The following is a 25,736-nucleotide window of genomic DNA, read 5'->3' on the forward strand; positions in this document are numbered from 1 at the left end:
ATAAGAAATGTTTCTTGAGTATCAGATCAGCATATTAGAATGATTTCTAAAGGGTCATGTGACACTGAAGACTGAAGTAATGGCAGCTGAAAATTTAAAGCATAATAAGCCTTCATGTAGCCTAACGTACTGCCTGTGTTTGCAAAGTGAGAAAATGAAGGGTTTTGCAGTCTATAGGTGTGCCATTCAGCACTAAATGTGTGTGCTGTAGTGAAGGTCTGTCTCTTTGGTGTGTCCAGGTGTGTGTGTGTGTGTCGTAGACAATTGTACGCTGATTGCCTATTGCTTTAATGCGATCTCATTAAAGAACTAATGAGCTCATTCTGTGTGTTAGCAACACATACTCCCATGTGTTCTTCCTCCCAAATTAATACAGATATTTTCTTTATCAGTAACAGCCTTAAAACATTCACTTAATATATGTATATGTTTTGCAGCTAACAGTGTTTCCTCATGATCTGTTTGCAGGTGTTTATCACACTGAGAGACTCTTCCAGGCCCTGAAGCCTCCTCCTAAGTACGCCACCAATCATCACTGGAGTACCACCACCTAGACAGGTACCAGCCAATCCCTGCAGCACATCTCTCTCACGACCAACACAGCAGACCTTATTACGACTCCGCACGCATTGCAGTAACATGTCTTATGCAGCACCTCTGATCTTTTATACATATATAAAAAAACTTCCATACATATAAAAATGCCTTTCTTCTGCTGAACACAAAGGAAGATATTTTGAAGAAAGGGTGAAAAAAATCATACAGGTTTGTAACAACTTGAGGGTGAGTAAATGATGAAAGAATTTTCATTTTAAAGTGAACTATTCCTTTAAGCCAAGTTAGTCCACTCGACGGCCATTTTGGCAACAGTCCCGGGCAGCTATTTTCTATGCAGTATAAATATATATTCTATGCAATATATAAAATTATAAAAGAGAACTCCTTCCCTTTTAGGCATTGTGGGTCAATTTTACATTTTTGCGTGCTTGTGATTTCAGACACACTAATTATTTTCTTAATGTTCGTATATAGCAGTTGGACCCTGTCCAAAATGCCGGCCTCAGTAACAAAATTCCACATTTTGGTGACATGATGCCACATAGGTGATAGTAGTCTGTGGTGAAGTTTGCTCCAGTGTGGCCTAAAGGGGGTGTTTGTGAGGACCCTTCTGAATAATACAGTGGCAAATGGGATATCCTACAGTGTTTTGGATCTCACAAACACGTTTTAGGGAAGGTCACAAGACCACAAGTCTATTTCAGATGGGCTATTTGGGACAGTGCCCTAGTCTCAGAGTCAGGGTGCATTTTATCAGTCCGCTGGGAAACAGAGTCATGTTTACAAGTTCCCATGCTGATAGAGTCTTATATCTGATTTCATATGTGATTGATAGATTTACATGTTGGCCAGACAGCTTTATCCTGTCCAGTCTGAAGGACAATTCACACTGCGCTAAGAAAACTATATTTTTGTTTGTTGGGTCAGTGTGAAGCAGCCTTAAAGGAATATTATGGGTTTAGTACAAGATAAATTGACAGTGCTTATTGCATAAGGTCGAGTAGTACAAAAATGTATATTGTCCCTCTTTTTCTTAAAAAAAAGAGCAACATTCTGGGTTACACTAAAGCACTTACAATGGAAGTGAATTGGGACAATTCGTAAATGTTAATGTTTCAGTGTTATTTTACTATTGTGTATGTACTATTATAGTATTTATCAATATTTTGAGCTTTTATTTTAGTTTGTTTTAGTAATTTTGTTACGTGCTTTTATATATAAATATATATATTTTTGAAATATTTCTATTTAGCTTTAAATTATTTTAAAATTATTTTGAAGTTTTTCATCTAATATTCAAATATTTTTCATCTCTATTTCAATTAACAAAAATAAATTGTAATAGTTTTAGTTAACAATAACAGTATAGCCACAAGATGTTAAGAATATGCATGTAATTGACTTTTTCCTTATAAAATCATATCCAGTTTCTTCATTACCATGACCACATAACCTTTAAACTTTAAAACAACTGTAGAAATGACAATAACAACTTTACAGCTCAAGTATTACACACATTTCAACCGAAGCAGTGCTTGTATAAAAATTACAAGCTTCACATTTCTGTATTTAAATCCTCCAAATATGCACCCCATTCACTTACAAGGAGTTGAAACTATTTTTTTTGCAGTAATCAACATTGTATCAAGAATGCTGTTGATTGTATTGAACCTGAAATATTCCTTTAAGTGAGCTCCTGCAGTGTAGAGTAGACTATGCTTATCAAATGTCTGGCTATTCAAAACTGCCCAAGATCCACATCCAAGAACCTTGTAGCTCTGAATTGTAATACAGTGGTATAATAGTTACAGTTGCAGATAGAGGTGGAGGGAATGTTTCCAGTACACAGGATCTGTGAGTGGGTTGAGCGGGAGGCAGAGAGCCCTTCAAGCTGCTGATGAGCGTGACACACACCCGCAAAATACCAAAACAAAAGACAGTTAATAAGCAGTGCTTTGCTTTTCTCTCTGCTTCTGTTTTCATACGAAGCTGCAGCAGAAGGGCTTTTCATTAGCCTTCCTCTCTTTGCTATTGAATGCACATCGGGTCCTCTGAGAGCCGGAAAAACTCGAAGGCTCTTCCAATCTAATGAATGTTTACATGTTCATGTTGATAGGTAGGAAGTGGCTTGGCGGGTCGATGTTCCCATGTGCGGACGCCCACACAGAGACGTGTGAAAGAGAACACGTGCAGCTGTTGGTTTTATAGATGTTCGCACATACGTGTCTGAGTGTTTACGTGTTAATAAACGTGCATGCTCATTTACAAAATGCATGTGACCAATCTTTGCCAATAAAAAATGATTAGCGAGAGGCTAATCTTGTAATTTTTTGGATTAAGCCAACAGTTTCTTTTTATGAGTCAACGCTGAGTCACTCATTAAATGATATTCAAGCGATTGTATTGCACTGTGTGAATGAAAATTTGAAACTAATTTGGCATCTATACACAACACAATTTAATAACTCTTTCTCCCTTTCTCCATTTTCGCTAGCGTATAACCCTCACCGCCGCACTAGCATCCATATTAAGCCTGTAGGAAGTGCAGAGCAGTGAATGGTGTCACGACCACACTTATGCAAGCTTGTTTTTAACAGGTTTCACAGCAGATGTGTAATCTAGCCTGAAGGCTTTAATTGCATGTGTAAGATGCTGCAGCAGTATCATTCGTATCGCAGATTCCAATAGTCCCACTGTGAATTTTTAAACTACTCGAGCTCCCGCAGCAAACAATAATAATTTTAAAATTAGAGGAAAGCCAGAGGGAAAACAAAATAATGAGACGCAGATAGACACTTGTCATTCTCTTGTGATGAGTCTTATGCAAGTTAACGAGATGAGTGATGTTACTGTTGCTTGTCAAAAAATCCCAAAGGAATGTGCAGAATTTCTAATGGAAATATCTAAAGCCGGAATATATATATACATATATATATTAATTATCCCCTAAACATCTTCTAAGAATCTGAAAATTCTGGACAAATATAATCTATGATCCCTGCACACTTTTACAACTTTTTGAGTGAAATGTGGAGTTTACTTGAGAACGTTTTGATCTTAATGCATCTCAGTGGTCTTTTTGAACTTGACTATTTGCTATTATTTATGCAACCTACAGTATTATCATTAACCAGCATTAAATTAGTGTGTTACTTATTGGCTAGATTTTTAGAAAGGGTTACAACAGTACTATAAAACAATGCCAAAAATCCCACCTGCACAGCCGAGATGATGCTAGCTAACATGAAAAGATGTTTAAGAGGTGGAGTTTGTATTAAAAAAATAAATAATTCTTTAGAATAACATGCACAATGAAATGTGTGTTTGATTAAAAAACTTTGATTGATTATGTTGACTGGGATTGTTCATTCTGGATTCTGATCATAGTTGATTTTATTTATTTATTTATTTATTTTTAGTTTAGCTTCAGTTAACACTACCGTTTAAAAGTTTGGGATCAGTAAGATTTTTTTTTTTTTTTAAAGAATTAATAAGTTTTTCAGCAAGGATGCATTAAATTGATCAAAAGTGACAGTATAGTTATTTATAATGTTACAAACGTTTTCTATTTAAAATAAATGCTGTTCTTTTGAACTTTCCATTTATCAAATAATCCTGAGAGAAAACATAATGGTTTCCACAAAAAACATTAAGCAGCACAACTATTTTCAACATTGATAATAATAAGAAATGTTCCTTGAGCCCTAAAGCAGTATATTAGAATTATTTCTGGAGGATCATGTGACACTGAAGACTGGAGTAATGATGCTGAAAATTCAGCTTTGCCATCACAGGAATAAATAACATTTTAAAATATATTAAAATAGAAAACAGCTATTTTAATTTGAAATAATATTTTACAATAATATTATTTTTACTGTAAAAAATCCAGCCCCAAATTGTTTAATGGTACTGCATTTCTTGTAATATTTAATTTACTTTTTTACTTTTATTTATTTATTTGTTTGTTTGTTTAATTAGGGGAACTTACAAGAGATATAGTAAGTCTCAATCAGAAAATATACAGACCATATGCCCAAATCTTTCAAAAACCCTGGTCCTAAAACACTGACAAACCCTCTCCACATAGTGTACGAACATGAGAAATGTTTGACAGGATACTGAATGCCCAGCTTGGTAGCTTGAATTTCTCACAGATACTGAGACAGTCTTAAATGAATAATTGAAGAGGAAATGGTACTTCAGCTGTGTTTCAATAGAAGATGATGTCCACTCCTCTTTGGCTGACAGGCTTACTCTTATTCTAAATCAAAGCTACAGGTTTATGCTAACCTCTTTCTGTAGCAAATAAAAAAGGCCCATAAAACACCTGCATCTGTGTCCTCGTTTTGCAGCACTGTACTGTAACAAAGACAGTTCTCGGTCTACATCTAACATAGTCCAGTTGCAGTTCTATCTTCCTTCTGGCATGTGTGTATGTGTGAGCCGAGAGCTCTGCAATGGGGCTGCAGTGGAGTGTGCCAGGTCTCCGTACGGAGAGAGGAAGAGTGGGGGAAGGAATGAAGGATAGCACCTATTTAACCTGCAGTTAACAACAACTGCCAGCATACTCTTATGTATATTACTTTAAGTGTGTAGAAGTTCTCCAGTGCTTGTCTTGGCAAGCTGAGTGTTTTTAAACACGTGAGCTGAAATTTGGCAAAAACTCATGCATGTAATCTGACTGACAGTTTGACTTTTTGAATTGGTGATATGCACTTTCCGGAAAAAAGTGTGACACTTAAGGTAGAACAGTACTGCACTGGAACAAAACCCTCCAATGGTACCCTTGTGTGCCTTATCTACTACTAAATGGTGCATACTTGTACCTTAAAGGGTCACTTCCCTCAAAAATGAAAATTTTATAATAATTTATTTACTATCATGTCGTTCCGAACCTGTATGACTTTGTTTCCTCTGCAAAACCTTTTTTCTTTCATCCAAAGAACCTTTCAGTGAACAGTTATTAAAATAATTTTAAAGAATTTTTCTTAGTGTGAAGAATATAATGAATAATCTGAAGAAACTTTTTGTATTATAAAGTACCTTTTGTGCAATGAAAAGGTTCCGTGGATGTTATAGGTTCTTCATGGAACCATAGATAAAACCTTTATTTTTAAGAGTGTAGGAATTGGTGAATGTATTACATGCATTTCCATATGGATTTTATCTCCATTTGAATTCTACTGAGTTTTTGCTTGTGTATGTTATGTGTTTGAAGTGCTTTGAAATGATGTACAAAAGGGTTTAAACAAGGGTTTAAGTGAGGATTTCTACTGTCATGTGGGTTTGGAATTAATGTTCATCCAGACGCAATTTCCTTTTTCGTTTATTCAAATACTGTTTACTGTCAGTACATGCCACATTCCAAGGATTAATCCCAGCCGCCGTGGTGTGCCTATTCAAATTTGGGTTTATTTTGAGTTATTTTGAACTTTCAGAATAGAAAAGTTGAAGTCTTTGAATGTCAATGCAAATGTTCTTCTTCTTCTTGGGCAATTTAATGCCATACCCAGTGGGGAGTTCTGACAGCATGATCAAAATCCCAACCAAAACAGTTTGGGGCTTTGACTTCACAGCTTCACAGACACCCCTAAAGGTTGCAGGGTTTGGATAGGGTGCACATATCACACTATCTGCTCAGGGACGTGCGAGTGCCAGGGGCTTCGATGTCTGCCAACTGGCTCTAGTTCACCCAGGGAGAGTTTGAGATTTTTTTTCCTGCTTCCCTTTCTGGGAAAAAGAAGGTCAGAGCTGTCACTTCCATCTGGGTTGAAAGAAATGGCTCGTCTGACTGCCATCCTCTCTCAGCCAATTAGAGCGTGCTCCTAAGCGCCACACTTCGTCCACCAATCGCAGCTGGGAGTGCATGGGGGGCATTGGGTTTAGTTTTGGCATAGCACCAGCTACAGGCAGATTATCATCTACAAGTTTGTCTTCTCTTTATTTACTCTGACAACTACATCAGCGGGTGCAGGGCCGTGCACAGACCCTTTGAGGGGCATGTGTTGAAACTGAAAAAGAGCACCCCCCCTCCCTTTTTTATTTATTTATATATATTACAATTATTTAGTAAGCCTATACATAAAAGGAAGAAATGGTCAGATCTTCATGACAAATTCAATAACACAAAATAATAGTCTCAAAAGCTTTAGAATTATTCACTTTTAATAACAACCATAATAATAATATAGATAATATAGATATACAGGGTTTCAGGGCTCCTTTAGCCCTAAAGGGCTAAAGCCCTAAAGCCCTAAAAAAACATGTTTTACTTCATTTATACATGTTAAGACAAGCGGAGTGTATAGAATACTATAGATAAAAAAATTAGCTAGATAGCGAATACGTGCATATTAACAGCCTTGAATTAACCATAATTTAATATTATTACCATAACATGATTAAATGTTAATACATTAAGTGTATCAGCAATCATAAATCCAAGAAGAATTTTTTTTAGAAATATGTTACCTAACGAGGATCACTCAGCTTATGATTTTCCGATGGTAAAAACAAATTATAGGCTATGTTGTTGTATTACTAAACAATATATTAACATTTTACAAAAGTCTAACTCAAATGCAGGTTTTTGACCAGTGAATGAGTGCAAATGTGCATTTTGTCCGTCATTAAAACGGCTCCAGGCGGCATCACATTACATTTTATCAACAGGTTACAAACTAGTTTGTTGTAGCTACTGTATATGGGCGCTCATTTTTTCCTGTTGTAAAATACATTTGGCCAAAATCTCATTTTATAAAAGAAGAAATGCTACTCTATGCACAGGTTATTTAAGTGTAGGCTATGTATTGGTTATGACTAGATGGCAAATGCTAAACCTCTCTCTCAGGTCCCATGTCTCAGTCAGACATCAAATAAATAAAATATGAGCCTTTATAGACATAGTGTTTAGTACTTATTCAAACAACAAGATCTTTGTTTACCCTTGCAACACTTCGTTCAGCTGCTGTCTGCTGTGCGACTGCTGCGGAACTTCAGTTCATTTAGTCAAGATAGAGGGGGCGGAGTTATCAGATAGAGGGGGCGGAGTTATCAGGTTTACTGACAGTTTGAGGATCGAACAAGATTTACACAAGCCCCTTTTAAGAACTTTCATTGCCTAAATATTTGTAAAACAGACAGACACTGTATTTTTGCTCAATTTCTGAAATTTGCCCAAGAGTCAAATTGGATCCCATAGATTCTTGTCAGTTTATTTAATTTGCACAAAATAGCTAAAAAGCAGATGTTGACTGGTCTAGGTTCATACTGAAAAGCAAGAAGTGCTTTTAAAGAAAGTGGATTTGAAAACTAAGTGGATGTTTTTTTGATATCCTGTCAGTTCTTTTTGTTCTTATTTTAGAAGGAACATTTGGTTTGGGGGTCATCTGAGGACAGGGTAACAGCTTGCCCTGTTCTTGACTTAATCTTTATGCTGGGGACCAGGAGGCAGGTTGGCTTCCTGTGGTGCTGATTTCCCAGAATGCACCACAGAGCCCGCACTGAGGGATGTGTGATGATCAACCCAGTTTCTGCAGGAGTTCTCTTTCATGCATTAGCCCGGCAGGCCAAGAATGAGGAGTGTTCTCTGGCCCTTTATGCACTCTGTCCTCTCATGGATGTCCATTTCATCAGCATCCGCCCATGTGCAGGAAGAGCCCCTGCAGTGCCACAACAGCTGAGAGTAAATTGGAATAAGCAGAAAGTCATAAACAGATGCTTATGATGTTCTTTTCTCAATCCCAGCTCAGATTTTACGGATAACAGATTTGTGGAGAATAAACAAATGAGACATATGGCTTTATTTTGATCTGAATTGTGAAATCAGATAAGATGTATGAGTTTAGTTATGTTAAGATGAGCTTACTTTTTATTAAAGGTGCAGTATGTAAAATTGACAGCTAGCGGCAAATTCAAAATATTGGACTCAGGGCTTACACGGGTTGCCAGTTTGAGGACACGCCTTACACTGTACGTTGATGAGTTGATTTATCAGTGTTTTAATATGCCTCTGGTCATAGAGCTTTTTAGATGGATACAGAGGCTTTTTAGGTCAACATGAAATGCACATTTCAAAGTAGAATAACTGGTTGTTGCATTGTTTTTTGTGAAACACGTTTGTGAACTTAGCATGCTTCCTAGATATCTGCAAAAATAAATGCAAAACTTATTTTTATGCTTTAGCGCAGTCAAAAAAATTACATATTTGCCAATAAAGTCAGACTAAAGCATAATACATTTAGCTTCTAAAGCTGAAATCAGGCTAAAAACAAAATTATCTGAGGTCGGTCTTGCCAATTTTGTAGGTTAACCCTTAAGTTAGCATCATCCTGGTTCCATCGTTAAAAACCCAATAGGATTTTTCCATTGACTTTTGGATTAGGTGTGTACATGTTTTGTTGATCATTACAATCTTTACAAATTAACAACTTTTATGAATTTTGAAGCCTAAATTCGCCGCAACACAGGCTCATTAGAAAAATGTTCCTGTGGCAACATTTTTGCAAAACGCAAAATCAGAGCCGGACAGTAACGGAGTACATTTACTTGAGTACAGTACTTAAGTACAATTTTCAGGGATCTGTACTTTACTCGAGTATAATTTTTGGGGAGTACTCATGACTTTACTCAAGTACATTTGAGAGGCAAATATTGTACTCTTTACTCCACTACATTTCTATCCATAACCGTGAGTACCCGTTACTTCTTCTAAAAAAAAAAAAGAAAAAAAAAAAGGAAAAAAGACATCTCGGAAACCCTCAATTTGTTGTTTCCCTCTCAAATGTGATTGGATTGTGCAGGCGCCACTGATTGGGACAGCCTATCAGCAATCACCTTCAGCTTTCCGCCAAAGTCAACTCCATGGTCAGATTTAGATAAGAGATGAAACAATGGATGAAGACGCAGCAGGTCCATCCCGGGAGAGATATTTTTTTTCCCAGGATGGTAGGGGAAGACTCATGAATATTCATTAGGGAAGTCATCCCTGATTGGTCTTAACCCCAGTGACAGGTAGGTTTAGGGGTAGGTCATCAGACCAATCAGGGATGACTTCCCTAATGAATATTCATGAGTCTTCCCCTACCATCCTGGGGAAAAAAATATCACATCCCGGGAATGTGCCAACCCGTGGCCACCTCGCCAGACTATTTAAATTTTCTGAACAAGTTAATGATAGTTTTCGCTTCAAGTGTTTGCTGTGTTTACCAATGTAAGCACTGTGGCAGTAGTAATGCAATATTTAGAAAATGTACTCTTGTACTCTTGATACTCAAGTACTTTTAAAAACAAGTACTTTAGTACTTTTACTTAAGTAGACATCTGACTGTAGTACTTTTACTTGTACTCGAGTAAAATTTAGCAAGGGGTATCTGTACTTTTATGCTGCGTTCACACCAAACGCGAATATGCGTCAAAATTCGCGCCTGCCGCGTCTAGTAATACGCGTGACCACTTTGTGTGCATTCGCGCGTCAAGAGCGAAATTGACGCGCGTAAAATCAAAAGTTTGAAGCGAAATTTACGCGCGTCAGAGGCGAAAGTTTCGAAACCTGTTGGCGGCCATCTTTTTTTGGTTTATCGAGCATTAGCATTAATCGAGAGAATCACCGCTCGTATATGCTCTGGAGAGCAGAAACAGCTGCGTAGGGGACATCGTCGCTGTACTCGGGTCCACCAAACCCTCCAGAGGGTTTCAGGAGTTTCACAATTTGCTCCAGAAGGTAGGTTTGGTGGACCTAACGGTGAGGACGCTGACGAGGACAGCGTAGGCCGTATAAAGCCTCGGCCTCGAGTGGTCGCTGCCTGACGAGCCCGCGCTGTACAGCCCGGCGCGAGGTTCACCCACGCCCGCACTAATCTGTCATTTATTTTTGTTTTGATAATAAATGGAGCCAGCCTCCAAAAGTGAAACCTGTCCTGTGATTTTTTTTTAAAGTTTTTATACACTAAATTGTGTTTGTTGTCTTTACATTAGATTAATAAAGTTTCATATAATCTAGAATAAATATGGAATAAATAGCATTCAATACAAAATGAGTAGCTCTCATATTGAAATCGAGTTTTTATGTTAAAGATTTGCTTTGTTGTGCATTTTAGTCATATTACAAAATAATGTATTGAGGCCAAACATAAAATAACATTATAAACTGTCAGTTCACCACGTGACAGCAGCATGCAAGCAGGCTCCTGATTGGTTAACGCGGCGCGAATTGACGCAGAAGTTCAGATTTTTCAACTCGGGCGGCAGACGCGAATTCGCGTCAAACGCGTGAATGCACAAATAGCACTAATAAAATCATTCGCGCGTAACACGCTTAACGCGCCAGACGCTCAATTCGCGCCATTCGCGCGAACTTGACGCGCGAATGAGGCGAATTCGCGTCTACCGCGCCGCGCTAAACGCCTCATTCGCGCCGCAGGAATTTTTACGCGCGTAACGCGTCTTTGCATTGACTTAACATTGAAATCACTCGCGCCTGACGCGCTATTCGCGTCCGGTGTGAACGCACCATTACTCAAGTAATGTAGCTGTGTACTCTGTCCGCCTCTGCGCAAAATACGTACCAATACGTATCACTGCAGTTTCTAAAAGAAATGAACACTAGAGGCAGTAAAACAGCAAGCACTTTTAATCATTTTCACACACATTTATGATTACAGGGCAGATTATGGATTAATAAAGACTTATTAAATGGGTCATCGGACACCCATTTTCCACAAGTTGGTATGATTCTTTAGGGTCTTCATGTAAAGTTTGTAACATACTTTGGTTAAAATTCCTCAGTGGTTGTGTAAAACAACACCCTTTTTACCTCCTCAAAAACAGCTCTGTTCACAGCAACCCTTTTCGGTGCATGTCTCTTTAAATGATAATGAGCAACTGCTCACCCCACCCCTCTCTTCCGTGGGGCGTGTCGACACAAGACATGTAAAGTGCTGCCTTGGCAGACAGTATACAAATGGCTGAGGGCGGAAATATGCTAATACGGCAGTGGTCGTGGGCGGATCATCAGCAATATGACATCATATTGCTCAGAAATCCAAATGACTTGATTATTGAAAGTGTTTAGGCTTTTTGAGGATAAAAAAAAAAAGGAGTGAATGGATTTTTTTCATTGAATGGTAGTTATCCACACACTGCAAAGACACATTTATATGCAAACACCATATGAAAGCGGATTTTGCATCCGATGATGTATATATGTTTTCACGCAGCTCCTTGCACAATTATGTTATGACCTCAAAACACTTTTTTACCATAGTGCATGATTTGTAAGCGAATGTATTTTGGAGTTTGCATCACTTAACCAGCTCCATATGTTCAGTTTTACTGACTTGTCAAGCTTGCTTAGTAGCTAGCGGAAAGCTCGGGTACAAACCCTGTGAAAGACGAGTAACAATAAAAGAGCTCAAAGTTAAAAATCAAGGTGAAATGTCATGGTTTCGATTACGTTTTTACAAAATATATGTCAACCCTGTAGCACTCTATGAGCAATTTGAAAATGCTTTTAGCAAAAAGACTAAGACGATTGGCTCTTGAACTTAAAGGCGGGACCACCTTTCTTCCAGCTCAGTTTCTCTGCATTTTTCCTCTGATTTAGTATGTTTCCTACTCTAGCTTTCTATTAAACCTGGCATTGTATAGGCTACTGGGAATATTGTTGGCTCTGTGATGAATTGCTTTTGGAAGTTGCTTTGGATAAAAGCATATGCTAAATGCATAAATGTAAATGTTTTGCTGCACTGAACGATTTCACCCTTTAATTTTTATACAAGTGACCCATTTGCTCCTCTTTACACAGTCTTTGGCTTTTTGTTTGGGAAGAAGTACTCTAGCATCTTTCACTGGTAGGTCAGGTTTTTGGGCTGGCCTCATGTCTGGTATACTCCACGGTATCCAGCATATGTCCTGTAGATAAAGATCATCAGAAGCCTGGCGCTCAGACCTGGTACTATACCACACCTGCTGTCGTTGCAGTCTATTCCCTCATGCTTAATTAGTGTTATCATTTCTGTCCACCAGAGTGTGCTGTTTTTCAGATAAATATTTCACTCTGATGCGGATACTGTATTGTGATCAGTTTTATGTCTTGTTACAGTGAGACTGAGTGCAAAATTGTGTATTTGTAAGTGCACAAAGTAAGTCTTCCTAAAGGCTTGATGCTGGTCCAAATGTGACCTTGATCATGCACAGACTGTGAAGTGAAAGAGAAAGCGAGACAGTGACATTGACATTGAGTCAACATGATTTTATGGGAAGTTCTTTCTCTAAATCTGAACATTGCCAAATAAAAAGAGAGTCCTCGTCAGTCCCTAATAAATAACTAGTCTTTGAGCCAGAGGTCTTCAGCTGTGGCGAATGTCCTTGTCTTTCTCTGCCACTCTGGATAGACTTTCACAGATACAGTAATTTGCAGCGACAAAGTGGCCCAATGTCATTTTCAGCGAGAGTTAGTGATCTGAGATGACATGACCAACATGCGGTTGAGAAAAGTTCAAACTTTATGTAAATGACCAAGACAAAGACAAGACAAAGGAAGGCACACGTTAATAATACTGGCACAAAACTATCCATCCATCCATCCATCCATCCATCCATCCATCCATCCATCCATCCATCCATCCATCCATCCATCCATCCATCGTACTTCTGCAGATTTATTCATTTATTCAAACATTTATTGGTTAATGTTTATTTCTATATATACTAATGTATTTTTAACATTTTGTATAAATGACCTAATGCATTTACTAATGCTAATTAAATGAGCTTTATTGTAAATATTATATATTTATTTTTCTTAGTGAAGCTGGCCTGTGCCAAAGTCATCTCCTCAAAGCATGTTGTGGAGTGTTGCTGTGTGGTTGCAAGGTGTTCTAAGTGGTTCCTAATTTGCTTACTGTCTCAAGTCAAAAGAGTCCACCCTGCTGTCCTCTATTATTTTGGCCAGCACCATACTTGACAGTTTGAGCTACAGGCGCACTTATACATGCTGTGTGTTTTCAAGCATTCAGGAGTCTCTCTCCATAGTTTTCTGTAACTTTTTTCAAACTTTGTGAAACAGTTTTCATCTCCACATATTTGAAACTCTTGGTGTAGAGTCTGAGTACCAGGGAGTGCTGCATTAGATTGCATTTTTTAGTCTAGGTTTAATGCTTTCCCATGATTCCCCAGTTAATCAAGATCTCAGCGGGGTTCCGTCATGACTGCAGCACCACTGATATTCAACAAGCTATCAGACCGTAATCTCAGTGTATCTGGCCTTCAGCAGGCTTGCTGCTCGTTGATTAGAAATTCAGCATATATGACATTGATGATATGGCTGAGTGACTTTTTGAGACTGCCCTTGGCCATTGCAGTTGGTTTTACAAGTTAAATTAAGCTTCATATCTTGAGATTTAATGTCTCTAGACTGCAAATGTGAATGTGATTTTGCCAATACAGACATGTTCCTGGATCAACATTCCAATCAGCCAATCAGTTTGAGGGACAAGTTTACAGTTTATGTCAAGTTTAGGCTTACAGCCAGGGTTAGGTGCTTCTACATCAGTGTTATTCACTTGTCATTTCCCTCTGATTTTAAGGATACGTTATGGGTAGGGTTAGGTTTAGGGGTGGGGATAGGGTTAGGAAGGAAATTTTTGAACAGGAATGTTGTTCTGTCATGACAACTCTCGGTGAGATTGGCATGGTAATGGTAATGGATATGGCAAAGTAAATGTATTTGGTCTTGACGGAATTGGCGCTGCTGCAGAGCAAGTACCGAAACTTGCTACTGCCAAAACATTCAGAGACATTGCTGTGAGCATGTAAGACATGCTGCTGCTGCACATGTAACATACATAAAATAACCCCCTGTTGCAGATCTATACAGGTGGAGCTGGGGAAGGTGGAGGGTTTGTAAAGCACACTGCAACACTACCGGTATTTGAATGTTGAGCCGCAGCTCATTGGCCACTGATGCAAAAGCAACCAATCAGCTACACTATGTAGATGACGATGCAATCGCTACCAAATTGAGTTAAGGACCTATCAGCCTGCGCCATCTAGAGTTTAATGCCAGAACTTGGTATTTCCAGGGTCAACAAAATAATTGAATCCAGGAACATGTCTGTCTTGGCAAAATCAATATTTGTGTGTATTGAATACAACACATAATCTCTTTCTTATTCTAACCAACTATCTCTGAAATAAGGTGTTGTGATATAACTACTATCTCTGTGACAGCCCTGAGCTCTGTAAATAGCCAAAAAGAACAAGGTGGAAGTTCAGAAAACAGCAAAATTCACAGCACATTTAATAAATACAGAGCATACACAAACTAGATTCATTTAATTTAAAATAGATTTATTTTATTTATTTATTTGTATATTTTATTTTATTTATTTATTTTTAATTTTATTTATCAGTTTTTATTTTATTTTTATTTTATGTATTATTTTATTTTATTTTATTTTTAATTTTTGTCATTGCATATAACTTGGGTCCCTCTTTCAATGAATGTTTTTGTTTTTTGTTTTTTTGCTCATTTAGTGGTCCAACAGGCGAATATTGCAATCGTCTGATTTCGTATATACAGCACTCCCCTCTTCTTCAAACCACATCGTTTAAAAGATAATTCATGTCTGTAGCACAAGGTCGAAATGCAATACTTATGGTTTGGCGATTTGTCCAAAGTGATGCTTGCCTTAGCAACATCACTAAATTTAAGTAACATAATACCTCATTTTGGATTACACAGCCGTTTCCTTCCACCAGGAATCACAGGAGTTTGCTGAGGAGTTACTTTGAGCAATCAGGCAGAAACTTTTCCTATAATCAACCAGTTGCAATAATCCTAAAAGCCTTGAGAAAGACCCTCAGTAACACAGAGAGAGGGATTGAGATTGAAAGGAAGTGAGAGGGAAGGAGGGCATCCTCCCTCAAGGAGTTACTGTCAGTCAGAGAGAAGGAATGAGTCATGGCTGATCAAAGCCTCCATTAGCAGCGCAGACAGACTCTCCTCGTGCTGCTCAACAACCCCACAGAGCAATTAAATTAAGATATCATGAACATCTCTGGTGGCCCAAAGTCATCCGAAAATCCACTTCAGGGCAGAACTGAGAAAGAGAGGGGGTGGGGATGTCACGTTTTGGTTTTTATCATTGTCATTGTCATGTTTCTGTGTCTTGTCATGTGATTCCCTGTTTGTCATGTGATCCTGCCATGTGTCTTGTCATTGGTTAATTGTCTGATCATTGTTCACAGGTGTCCCTTGTCTTGTCATGAACGTGAACATACAAACAGTGGTCTACAGGAAACAATACTTGACCAAGACACATGGCAAACATGAGGGCTTAAATACACAGACTAATTACAAGACAAGGGACACCTGTGAACAATGATCAGACAATTAACCAATGACAAGACACATGGCAGGATCACATGACAAACAGGGAATCACATGACAAGACAAAGAAACAAGACAATGACAAAATCAAAACGTGACAGGACGAGAGAGAGGGCAGAGTTCGGACGCAAGCAGACACTTCAAATTAAGATTTACAAGCTACCGCTGCACTCTAAAACTTTAGCTTTAATTGCTGGCACACTGTGTGGCCTCTCTCGCCTTCTCTTTCTCATTCTTTCTTATTTATGGAGGGTAAATGCCCTTGTTTTGACATACATTGCATCTTCTTTGCCCATGTAACTTACATAGCGACAGGAGACAGTGACATTTGCTATTACCTACCCAATTCAGTGGAAACACATGTTCTGTCAAGTGTATCATCAAAAAACAGGCTGCTCTTCCATCCTTTACTCTCATTTTTCATATATGTTGTGACAGGTGAGATGTGAAGAAAGTGCACTTCATACTGACATGCTGCTGTCCTTTTTCAAAGAATCTGCTGTCAGATTGTGTGGTTTTCAATGTAGCACAAATTAAATCTGGCATCTACCAATGTTGTCTGGTCCTGTTTGCCGCTTAACCATCGCCCATGTAGAAAGAAAGACACTGACGTGTAACATTTAACAACCAGTTTTCATTTGTCGTTCAGGGACAGGTTATTCAGAAATGGTTTAAACATAAAAAAATATACCAGCATGGAAAATTAATAAATTAATGTAATGGGCATAGGAGTCTGTAATAGTATGTTTTTTTCATAATCTCATAATTTTACTAATTATTTGACATTTATTTTTGATTATATTTAACAATATGAATTTATTGTGTTTTATTTAACAAATATGCTATAATATTTATAATATTACAGGTGTTAATAATTTCATATACCATTAAACATTTTGGGATCAGTACGATTTTTTCACTCTTATGCTCACCAAGACAGCATTTATTTAATCAAAAATACAGCAAAAACAGTAATATTGTGAAATTTTATTACAATTTAAAATAACAGTTTTCTGTTTTAATATATTTTAAAATGTAATTTATTTCTGTGATGGTAAAGCTGAATTTACAGCATCATTACTCAAGTTTTCAGTAACATGATCCTTCAGAAAACATTATGCTGATTTGCTGCTTAAGAAACGTCTCAGGTTACTTGCGTAATCCATGTTCGCTGAATAGGGAACGAGACGCTGCGTAGCGATGATGCAATGGGAACGCCCTCAGGGCGGTGCCGATTGTCTGAACCCGTATAGAATCACGCCAATTTATTGGCCTTATGGCGCGGGCGCCTCCTCAGCGGCGCTACGTCACTCACCCTTTATATAGTGAACGCGCCATCTGCTCCTCAGATTTTCTAACGATGAAGAAGAAGAAGCCCCTAGGCAGCAAGAGGATCTTGGCAGCAAATGCAGCATCTCGTTCCCTACTCAGAGAACATGGGTTACGCGAGTAACCCGAGGCGTTCTCTTTCATAGGTTCACTCGACACTGCGTAGCGATGACGCAATGGGAACGATATACCACACACGCCAAGCTAAGCGCTGCCGGATCTGGCCCAACAAGGAACTTTTCAATAACTTTTTTTTTTTTTTTGCCAGACCAGACTCAACTAGAACCTAGGCAACCAGTTCATACAGAAAGAACCCGGGAACCAGGGGCCACTTCTAAATCCAAGTTATAAAACCTAATAAAAGTATGCGGAGAGGACCAACCTGCCGCCACACAAAAATCCTATAAAGGAACTCCCTTGAAAAGAGCCTGGGAGGACGCAATACTCCTAGTAGAGTGAGCTTTAACGCCCAGAGGTGAAGGAAGCTTCCGCACCTCGTAAGCCAGGGAAATTGCGTCTCTCACCCAGTGAGAGATCCTGTGCTTAGAGGCGGCGAGCCTTCGGCAGCCAGCCCCAAAGCATACAAACAACTGAGACGACTTGCGCCACTGGCCAGAGAGGTCCACGTATGCCTTTTAAAGCCCGAACAAGGCAAAGCAAATTATGCTTCTCCTCCTCAGCAGAGGAAAAAGGAGGGGGACAGAAAGAGTGAAGCATAACAAATTGAGAGCGGAATGTCGTGGACAAAACTTTGGGGACATAACCAGGTCTAGGCCATAGAAACACCTTCACAAGACCTGGAGCAAACTCCATACAAGGCTCACTCACAGAAAGAGCCTGCAGATCCCCCACGCGCTTGAGAGAGGCCAACGCTAACAAAAGTGCCACCTTGAAAGTCAGAATCCGGTCCGGAGCTGTCTCCAAGGATTCAAAGGGAGGCTAATAGCCCCTCCAGAACAACTGATAAATCCCAGGTGGGGACACTAATAGCATGTGCAGGCCTCAAGCGTCTTAACTCCACGCATAAATGAGGAGACCAGATGGTGTCTACCTAAGGGGACCTCGTCTGACTCCCGATAGATGGCAAAAGCCGCGACATAAACTCTCAAGGTGGTAGCAGCTAGTCCAGCCACAAACTTTTCCTGCAGGAATTCCAGCACTGAACCGACCTGGCAGCTGACTGTGTCCACTGCATGAGCCGAACACCAAGACACCAGGAAAAACCTTCCACTTAGAGAAATACAGCCGTCTAGTAGAAGGCGCACGAGCGTTATCAATGGTCTCCCGAACATCAGCGGGAAGAACAGACGCCACTGTTGCTAGCAATTGCCTTAGTCAGCGGCCGCAGCGTTAGTCAGCCACGCGGAGAAAGGCTGCTTCCAGGGCCTAGAAATCTCACAGTGAAGATCGCTGAAAAATGGCAGCTTTCTTCTAAAGTGTCGCAAAGAGGATTGACCAGAAAAGTTTGTTGAGCTTGGAGGACTGAGAATCACGAGGCTCGTCCGGCCATTCAATGCTAAGCTTCTCAGAAGCACGTGCTAACACATCCACGAGCTCGGTGTAGGCCGCAGAGGGTCGCGCTTCAGCGCTTCAGTCGCGCTTTCCCTCCAGTCCATAGGAGACGACGTCGCGTGCCTCTGGATTGGGGCATAAATAGTCGTGAAGAAACTCCACCGGAGAATCGGCGCGGCTCGCGCGCCCGGGCGAGAGAGTGAGAGAGGGAATAGCAGGTCTGCTCACTTTCTAACGCCTCGAGCTCGGCGTCCGATCCCCAGGCCTCGGCTTCATGGAGGGCGTGGGCCTCGTCATTAACAGCAGTGCGGCAGGGGAGAGCGGACTGGATATCTTTATCAAAGCAGGCAAGCCTAGCGTGGAGAGTTTTTAGTCTAAAATTCTCACAAGACTTGCAGCTAGAAGCATCAAAGATAGCCTCGTGAGCATGTGCTATGCTAAGACATTTCACACACTTACCGCGCGGGTCGTCACTTGCAATGAAGAGAGAGCACGGAGGCTGGCAACGACGTAAATCCATAGTGCTTCACCGAGAGGAGAACAAAGTTTCACAGAGTGCGGTCGCTGAAGCACAAGACAGAATCCGAATTCCGAAGAAAGTGAACTAGTTCACGGGCCAGAAGAATCGCTTCTTCTGAAGAAGAAAATCTGAGGAGCAGATGGCGCGTTCACTATATAAAGGGTGAGTGAGGTAGCGCAGCTGAGGAGGCGCCCGCGCCATCAGGCCAATGAATTGGCGTGATTCTATACGGGTTCAGACAATCGCCACTGCCCTGAGGGCGTTCCCATTGCGTCATCACTATGCAGCGTCGAGTGAACCTATGAAAGAGAACATTTCTTATTATTATCAATGTTGAAAACAGTTGTTCTGCTTAATATGATTGTGAAAACTGTAATATATATTTTTTTCAAGATTATTATGAATTACTATGAATAGAAAGTTTAAAAGTAATCAAAACATTTTGTTACATTATAAAAGTCTTTTCTGCACTTTAACGTCAATTTAATACATCGTTGCTGAAGAAAAGTATTAATTTCTTAAAAAAACTTACTATGTATAATATATATGCTATATGCTAAATAATAAAATCTCTGATTTGAAGGGTTAGGCAATGTGATGAGGTCATGTGACAGCAATATACTATAATATTGTTTATATGTTATTCACAATGCATTGTTATATATACAAGCATGTACAGTATTATGCAGCATTTAGTTAATAGTAAGCTCATATTTCCGAATATAATGTTCATTGACATTTTCTGTAGGCTGCATAAGTATATAGTGAATGTTGATTGCATGACTTTAAATATCGACTGGCATTCTGCCCCAGAGGTGTTCAGTCAATGTATTAATATCAAGCTGAGAATTTATTTTCTGATCTTTCAGGAGTAAGGAGTGAAGCCCTCCCCTCTGATTCAGATGGCAGACGGTCGGCAGCCCGAGGACAGCGGCCCCCAGTGGTCATCTCCGGGAGCTCAGGGTTCATCCCCCCCAGGTGGGCATGGAGAGAACGGCTTCTCTTCCTCCTACAGGGCTTGCCAGTCTGGTGGTGGCCACGCTGGTTCTGCCGCCTCCTACGCCAAAGAGAATGGCTTCAATGGAGACCTGACCTCTGGACACGCTGTGACTGCTGGTGAGAGCCAGATAATGCAATAATTATACATGACATTTCACAATGACATTTTTTTTACACTAAAGATGAACTGAAAGCCGTTCAGGATTTCCTTTCCAAGTTTTTACATTGTCATATGGTAGAGGTCAAGTAGTCTTGGCTAGCCAGACTTGTGAATTGTGGCAAAGCATCTGGTCTTCATTGGAGTTTTTTTCTGGCCAAGAACTGCACACTTAGACAGGAAGAGGCTGTAAGATTGTATGTGTGTGTATATACAGAATACACTACTGTGCAAAAGTCTTAGGCATGTTAGTATTTTCACCCCCCAAAAATGGTTTTAAGCCAGTAGTATATATCTTTTGTTGTAGTGTGTCAGTATGAAAAATCAGTTTACATTTCCAGACATTCATTTTGCCATTAAATGTAATAATCCAGTGAGATTTATATGCACAAGGAGTCTGACAACAGCCGGTGCTCAACACGGAGATCTGATCTCCCCATCGAGTCCATCAGTTATTACATGAAGAAACAGAAAAAAACTGAGACAGACTAAATCCAGAAGAACTGTGGCAACGTCTCCAAGACTCTTGAAGAAACCTTCCTGCAATATATATATATATAGCAACAAATATATATACACATACAGTATATACACACAATGGTTTTACATGTGACACTGAAGAGCCAGCGGTTTACATTTTTGTGTGCAGTATGCATTGATTAGATGGAGTGTGCCATCTGAGGCTAAAACAAGAGGTCAAGAGGGCAAAAGTAAAAACAAAATTGTGTCCCATTATTATTATTTTTGCATGAGTGAGGGTGGAAGATGGTTGCAAAGTTCCTATTGCTGGAGGCTCAAAATGACTGAAATGTTATAATAGATAGTAGTTCAGCAGCCAAACTACATATTACCCACAGACGCTTTATCTTAATATTTCATAAAAAATAACACAAGCTCTCTGCGTTACATCCTGCATGACAGCTATAAATGCAAGTGAAAGGAATGACATAATTAACCAAGAGTCAGAGTGAACAATTATGTCTGGTTTTTCCCATTGCAATGACAGACTAGGGTTAATAACAGTCTGTGTTGCCATTTTTAAAGTCATGGTGTGTCGTGCATTTGCGCTTGTATCTCCAAAGCAGTTTAATCTTGTTTTTGGAGACCAGAAAGAGACGTCTCTGAAGAAGGAGGCTTGGCCAGAGCTTTTCTGTCTGGGTATTTATGAGGCCTCAGGGGTGTATGAGGAGTAAAATGAGGTGGTACTTTTTTCATGTCAGCACAAAAAAAAAAAAAAAAAAAAATTGTAAAAGGAAAGATTGCAGGGATGCTGAACAAAGGTCTGACAGAGTAAATTGCAAGGGAGCAGCTGCCATGGCAACCCTCTAATAGTGAAAGCTGCTGCTGTTCACCCTGCTCGGGGGGAGGGAGTGGTGCTGTTAATTACCCCGGTAATGATGGATCATAACTGACTATTACATGCACACAAACAATACCAGCACTCCTGTATTTTGTAAGGGTATACATGCATGCACAGGCACAAGAACACACATGCACCATTACAGGCATTTAACGGAAAATCTCACAAAAAGTGTCTTATTTAACCCCAAAATTGGTTTAAAAAAACAAAACATTACCATTACATTTTTGGGGTCAATAAAACTTTATTTTAAAGAAATTAATACTTTTAATTAGCGAGCACACATTGCATTGATAAAAGACATTCATAATGCTACAAGAGTTCTGTTTTAAATAAATTCTGTTCTTTTGAACTTTCTATTCATCAAAGAACAGCCAACCCTGAATCCATTTTAGTAATCCATTTTATCCAAAGCAACCTTTGAAAACCTTATATAGGTTAGATTAGTTATACTTTTGAATGGTATATAGAATATATTTTTAACCTTTAAGATTTATTTACATTATGACATTATTTCCATTATAATTAAACATTTTACCCCACATTTCACATTACTTTAATGTTAAAAAATCAGATTTGTGTTACTTAAATGTGAAAAATTATCATTTTAATTGTATTACAGCCCTGAAAAACATCCTGCCACACACTTTTTTCTGCATAAATGAATTATTGTCATTATGCGTACTATTGCGTAAATATTTTTATTTTCATTACAGTAGGTTATTTGAAGGAAGGCGATACCCGTGTGCTTAATTGTCATGATATTAAAGCAGTTTTTATCTTAAAAAGATGATTCACTTTGTTTATACAAAATATTTTTTCTTGTATTTTCTTTTGACTTTTGGGTGAAATGTTTCTTGAGGAATCACATTTAATCACATTGCTGCCTGAGAGTAGCAACTGCGACACTGAAGAGATCTTCTTCATGATTTTTCTGTCATATGGATTGCACTGATGTTAGAATTCACACTGGGTGGGAGGGGTTGAGCAGAGGCATTCTGGGAGTTCAGTCAGGGCTAGAACAGACACATCAGCAGAAATGTTGATATGGAAATGTGTAGATGAAGAGTTAGATGGACAGATGAAGAGACAGATGCATAACAGGTCGTTCTAAGTGTGTCCCTTCTGCACTCACTGAGAGAAATGCTCTGACATCTGCACACATCTCAAGCGCACAGCTCACCTAAAACTGCACATGCATTTTTTATTAATCATTATGTATTTATTTTATTACTGTATATTGTTATTTTTAGGTTTTCATGACTATTATCCACCCTCTCTCTGACCCATAGCAATAAATGTTCTATTTTGTCCTTAAAACCGAGTTTCTGGTGATCAAATAGACGTCATTAAAATGTGCAGTCATATTTTTATGTATTTGTTTGTGTGATGTCAAAAAATTTGCAGAACGAGTCATTTTTGTTCTTAAAGTTGCAGTTTGTTTTCAAAGTACATCAGGCTTTTTCATCTTAAAAGATCAAGTTAAGCTTGATATTTTAAGAATATTGTTAGGAATCCATTTATTCTATAGGTTACTCACTTTTTCCAAATACTGCTCTTTCTGTGTAAAGTTTACTATATGTCGCCGCTGATATTAAGTGTACGGTAGGCAATGTGTCAAATGTTATTAGCAGTTTTATGTGTTTATGAAATCCCCTTGCTTTCCAGTAATCTCTATCCTCTGTATAAATCATCACAGTTCCCTTGTCACCTCCATAAATACTTAAAACAGCATAAAGCTGTGCAGAAAGCATCACCGCACCAACCCCTGACAGTGAGTGATGGATATTGACTTCCCATCTCTAATGCTAACAATCCTTCAGCCAGGGTGTGAGTTAACATCCCTCATGCATTTCTCATTAACAAACTTGCCATTATAAATCACTGTGAGCCAAGAAAACAACTTGTTTCTTTTGCTTGCGTCTGTGTGTTTAATTAATGATCCAGGTTGTGTTTTCATATTTCAGTTTGCTATCGACGTGAGCAGAACTGCTCGCTTCTAAAGAGAGGGTCTAATGATGTGTCTCTGTGGAGAGAACGACCTTCCCTGAAAATAGTTTCTCTGCCTCTGTGACTCTGAGGGTGAGATTTTTGAGCCAAGGGCCATTGGCAAGGCCAACACGTACAAGGGCCCTTCAGACACACAAGAGGCGCTAGACCGAGATACTGACAGTGCGACATATGACATTGCTTTGCATAAAGAACGGGACACTTGAGAAGCAGAGAGAGAGAGAGAGAGAGAGAGAGAGAGAGAGAGAGAGAGAGAGAGAGAGAGATTGCTTGCTGAGACAGCTGCTGGCTTGAATTATAGGGGCTGTACTGAAAAGTGTGCTGTCCTGGAATGGTGCGCAGGATGGGCGGAACAACATAAAGATCGTTCTATTTAAGCCTACTTGTTGGCATATGTTTCCTTCATCATCATTTCTTTCATTCATTCATTCATTCATTCATTGAAGATATGAAACTTTGGCGCTTAACTTGTCTAGCATTATTTGTAGTATAGACTTGAACTATACATTGAATCTTGAATTAGTTAATTCATTATGACTTCATTAATAATTTTATCATACATTTTTCTTGTATTTGTGTATAAATTAAATGTAATTTCAATTAAATTCATTAATTTTATTTCAGTTCTATTCTTCTCTATTCTTTTCTATTCTCTTAGCTCACCAGAATCGGTAACACTTTACATTAAGATTTAATTTGTTAACCATTAACAAACAATACTTTTACTGCATTAATTAAGTAATTAATTAATATGAATTCATGTGAATCTCTACATATGCTAAAACATATTTATAATTTCAAGTTGAACACACATGATTCAACAATAAACAGTAGTATATTTATGCAAATGAATATTAACCTAGATTAATAAATGCTGAAAAAAATGTTGTTCATTCATTCATTCATTCATTCAAGATATCAAGATATGAAACTTTGGTGCATAACTTGGCTAGCATTATTTGTAGTATAGACTTGAATTATACCCTGAATCTCTTAGGCTTATTAAGGGAAGGTTTGAATTAGTTAATTCATTATGACTTCATTAATCATTTTATCATACATTTTTCTTATAGCTGTGTATACATTCAATTTCAGTTCAATTCAATTCAATTCAGTTAATTTCTATTCTATTCTATTCTATTCTATTCTATTCTATTCTATTCTATTCTATTCTATTCTATTCTATTCTATTCTATTCTATTCTATTCTATTCTCTTACAATCCACAAGTTTCATATCCACTGATTGCAAGAAACCATGAGATAGCAGCACAGATGCAGAGAGTCAGTAATATGTCTGTGTCACTCACACACCGAGGGTGGCAAAACCCACAGCAGAGGCATGCTGGGAGACGTTCAGATTGGGCCCAGTGTGTTGCTGTGGCAACAGCTCTGCTCTTTGGCGGGGGAGTCCTGGCATGGAGTACCAGCCATCCCCCTCCTTCTCCCGGCTTGCTTTTGGCAGCAGGCACGACTAAGAGTGCACTGGGAAGCATTTGCCTCCAGACAGCCATAACCGGCACTGCACTTTTTGGTAAGAAAGCTTCGATTTTTCTAATGGGTTGGTTAGAGGTTCTTTCTAGGTTTAAGTGGCTTCCCTGCACTAGAATAACAGGTTGTTAGCATATTTGCACTTGTGGATTAGTGCAGATTGTGTGTATATATCGCATGTTTGCTGAAAGTGCCTGCAAATATATTTGAATTTGAATCTTACCTGTCTAAGGGGTACGACTGTCCTTGTGAATAACAGATATGTACAACGCAATATTCTTCATCTTCTTAGGTGTGCAGCTGTGTTTGTGCTTGTGGGTTGGTGTGTACTTTTTGGGGTATTTGCTTATTGTGGTTGCTGATGTCTCAGGGATGTGAGCTATTGTTTGCTGGAGGCAAACCCATCTG

At 38.9% G+C, this 25,736-nt stretch overlaps 1 protein-coding gene across 18 annotated transcripts in view; it reads left to right on the forward strand.

The window, feature by feature from the left end:
• Positions 1-25,736, forward strand: part of map2 (microtubule-associated protein 2) — a 112,752-nt gene that overhangs the window by 50,461 nt on the left and 36,555 nt on the right. For all 18 annotated transcript variants that reach the window (XM_084122065.1, XM_084122077.1, XM_084122079.1 and 15 more), the window contains exons 3-4: positions 469-558; positions 20,183-20,429. In XM_084122065.1, the coding sequence (XP_083978191.1) occupies positions 20,216-20,429 (214 nt within the window). In that variant the 5' untranslated portion in view covers positions 469-558; positions 20,183-20,215. The remainder of the gene's footprint in view (positions 1-468; positions 559-20,182; positions 20,430-25,736) is intronic.

This window comes from Abramis brama (genome assembly GCF_963993115.1).
Source record: "Abramis brama genome assembly, chromosome: 8".
NCBI classification, from domain to species: Eukaryota; Metazoa; Chordata; class Actinopteri; order Cypriniformes; family Leuciscidae; genus Abramis; species Abramis brama.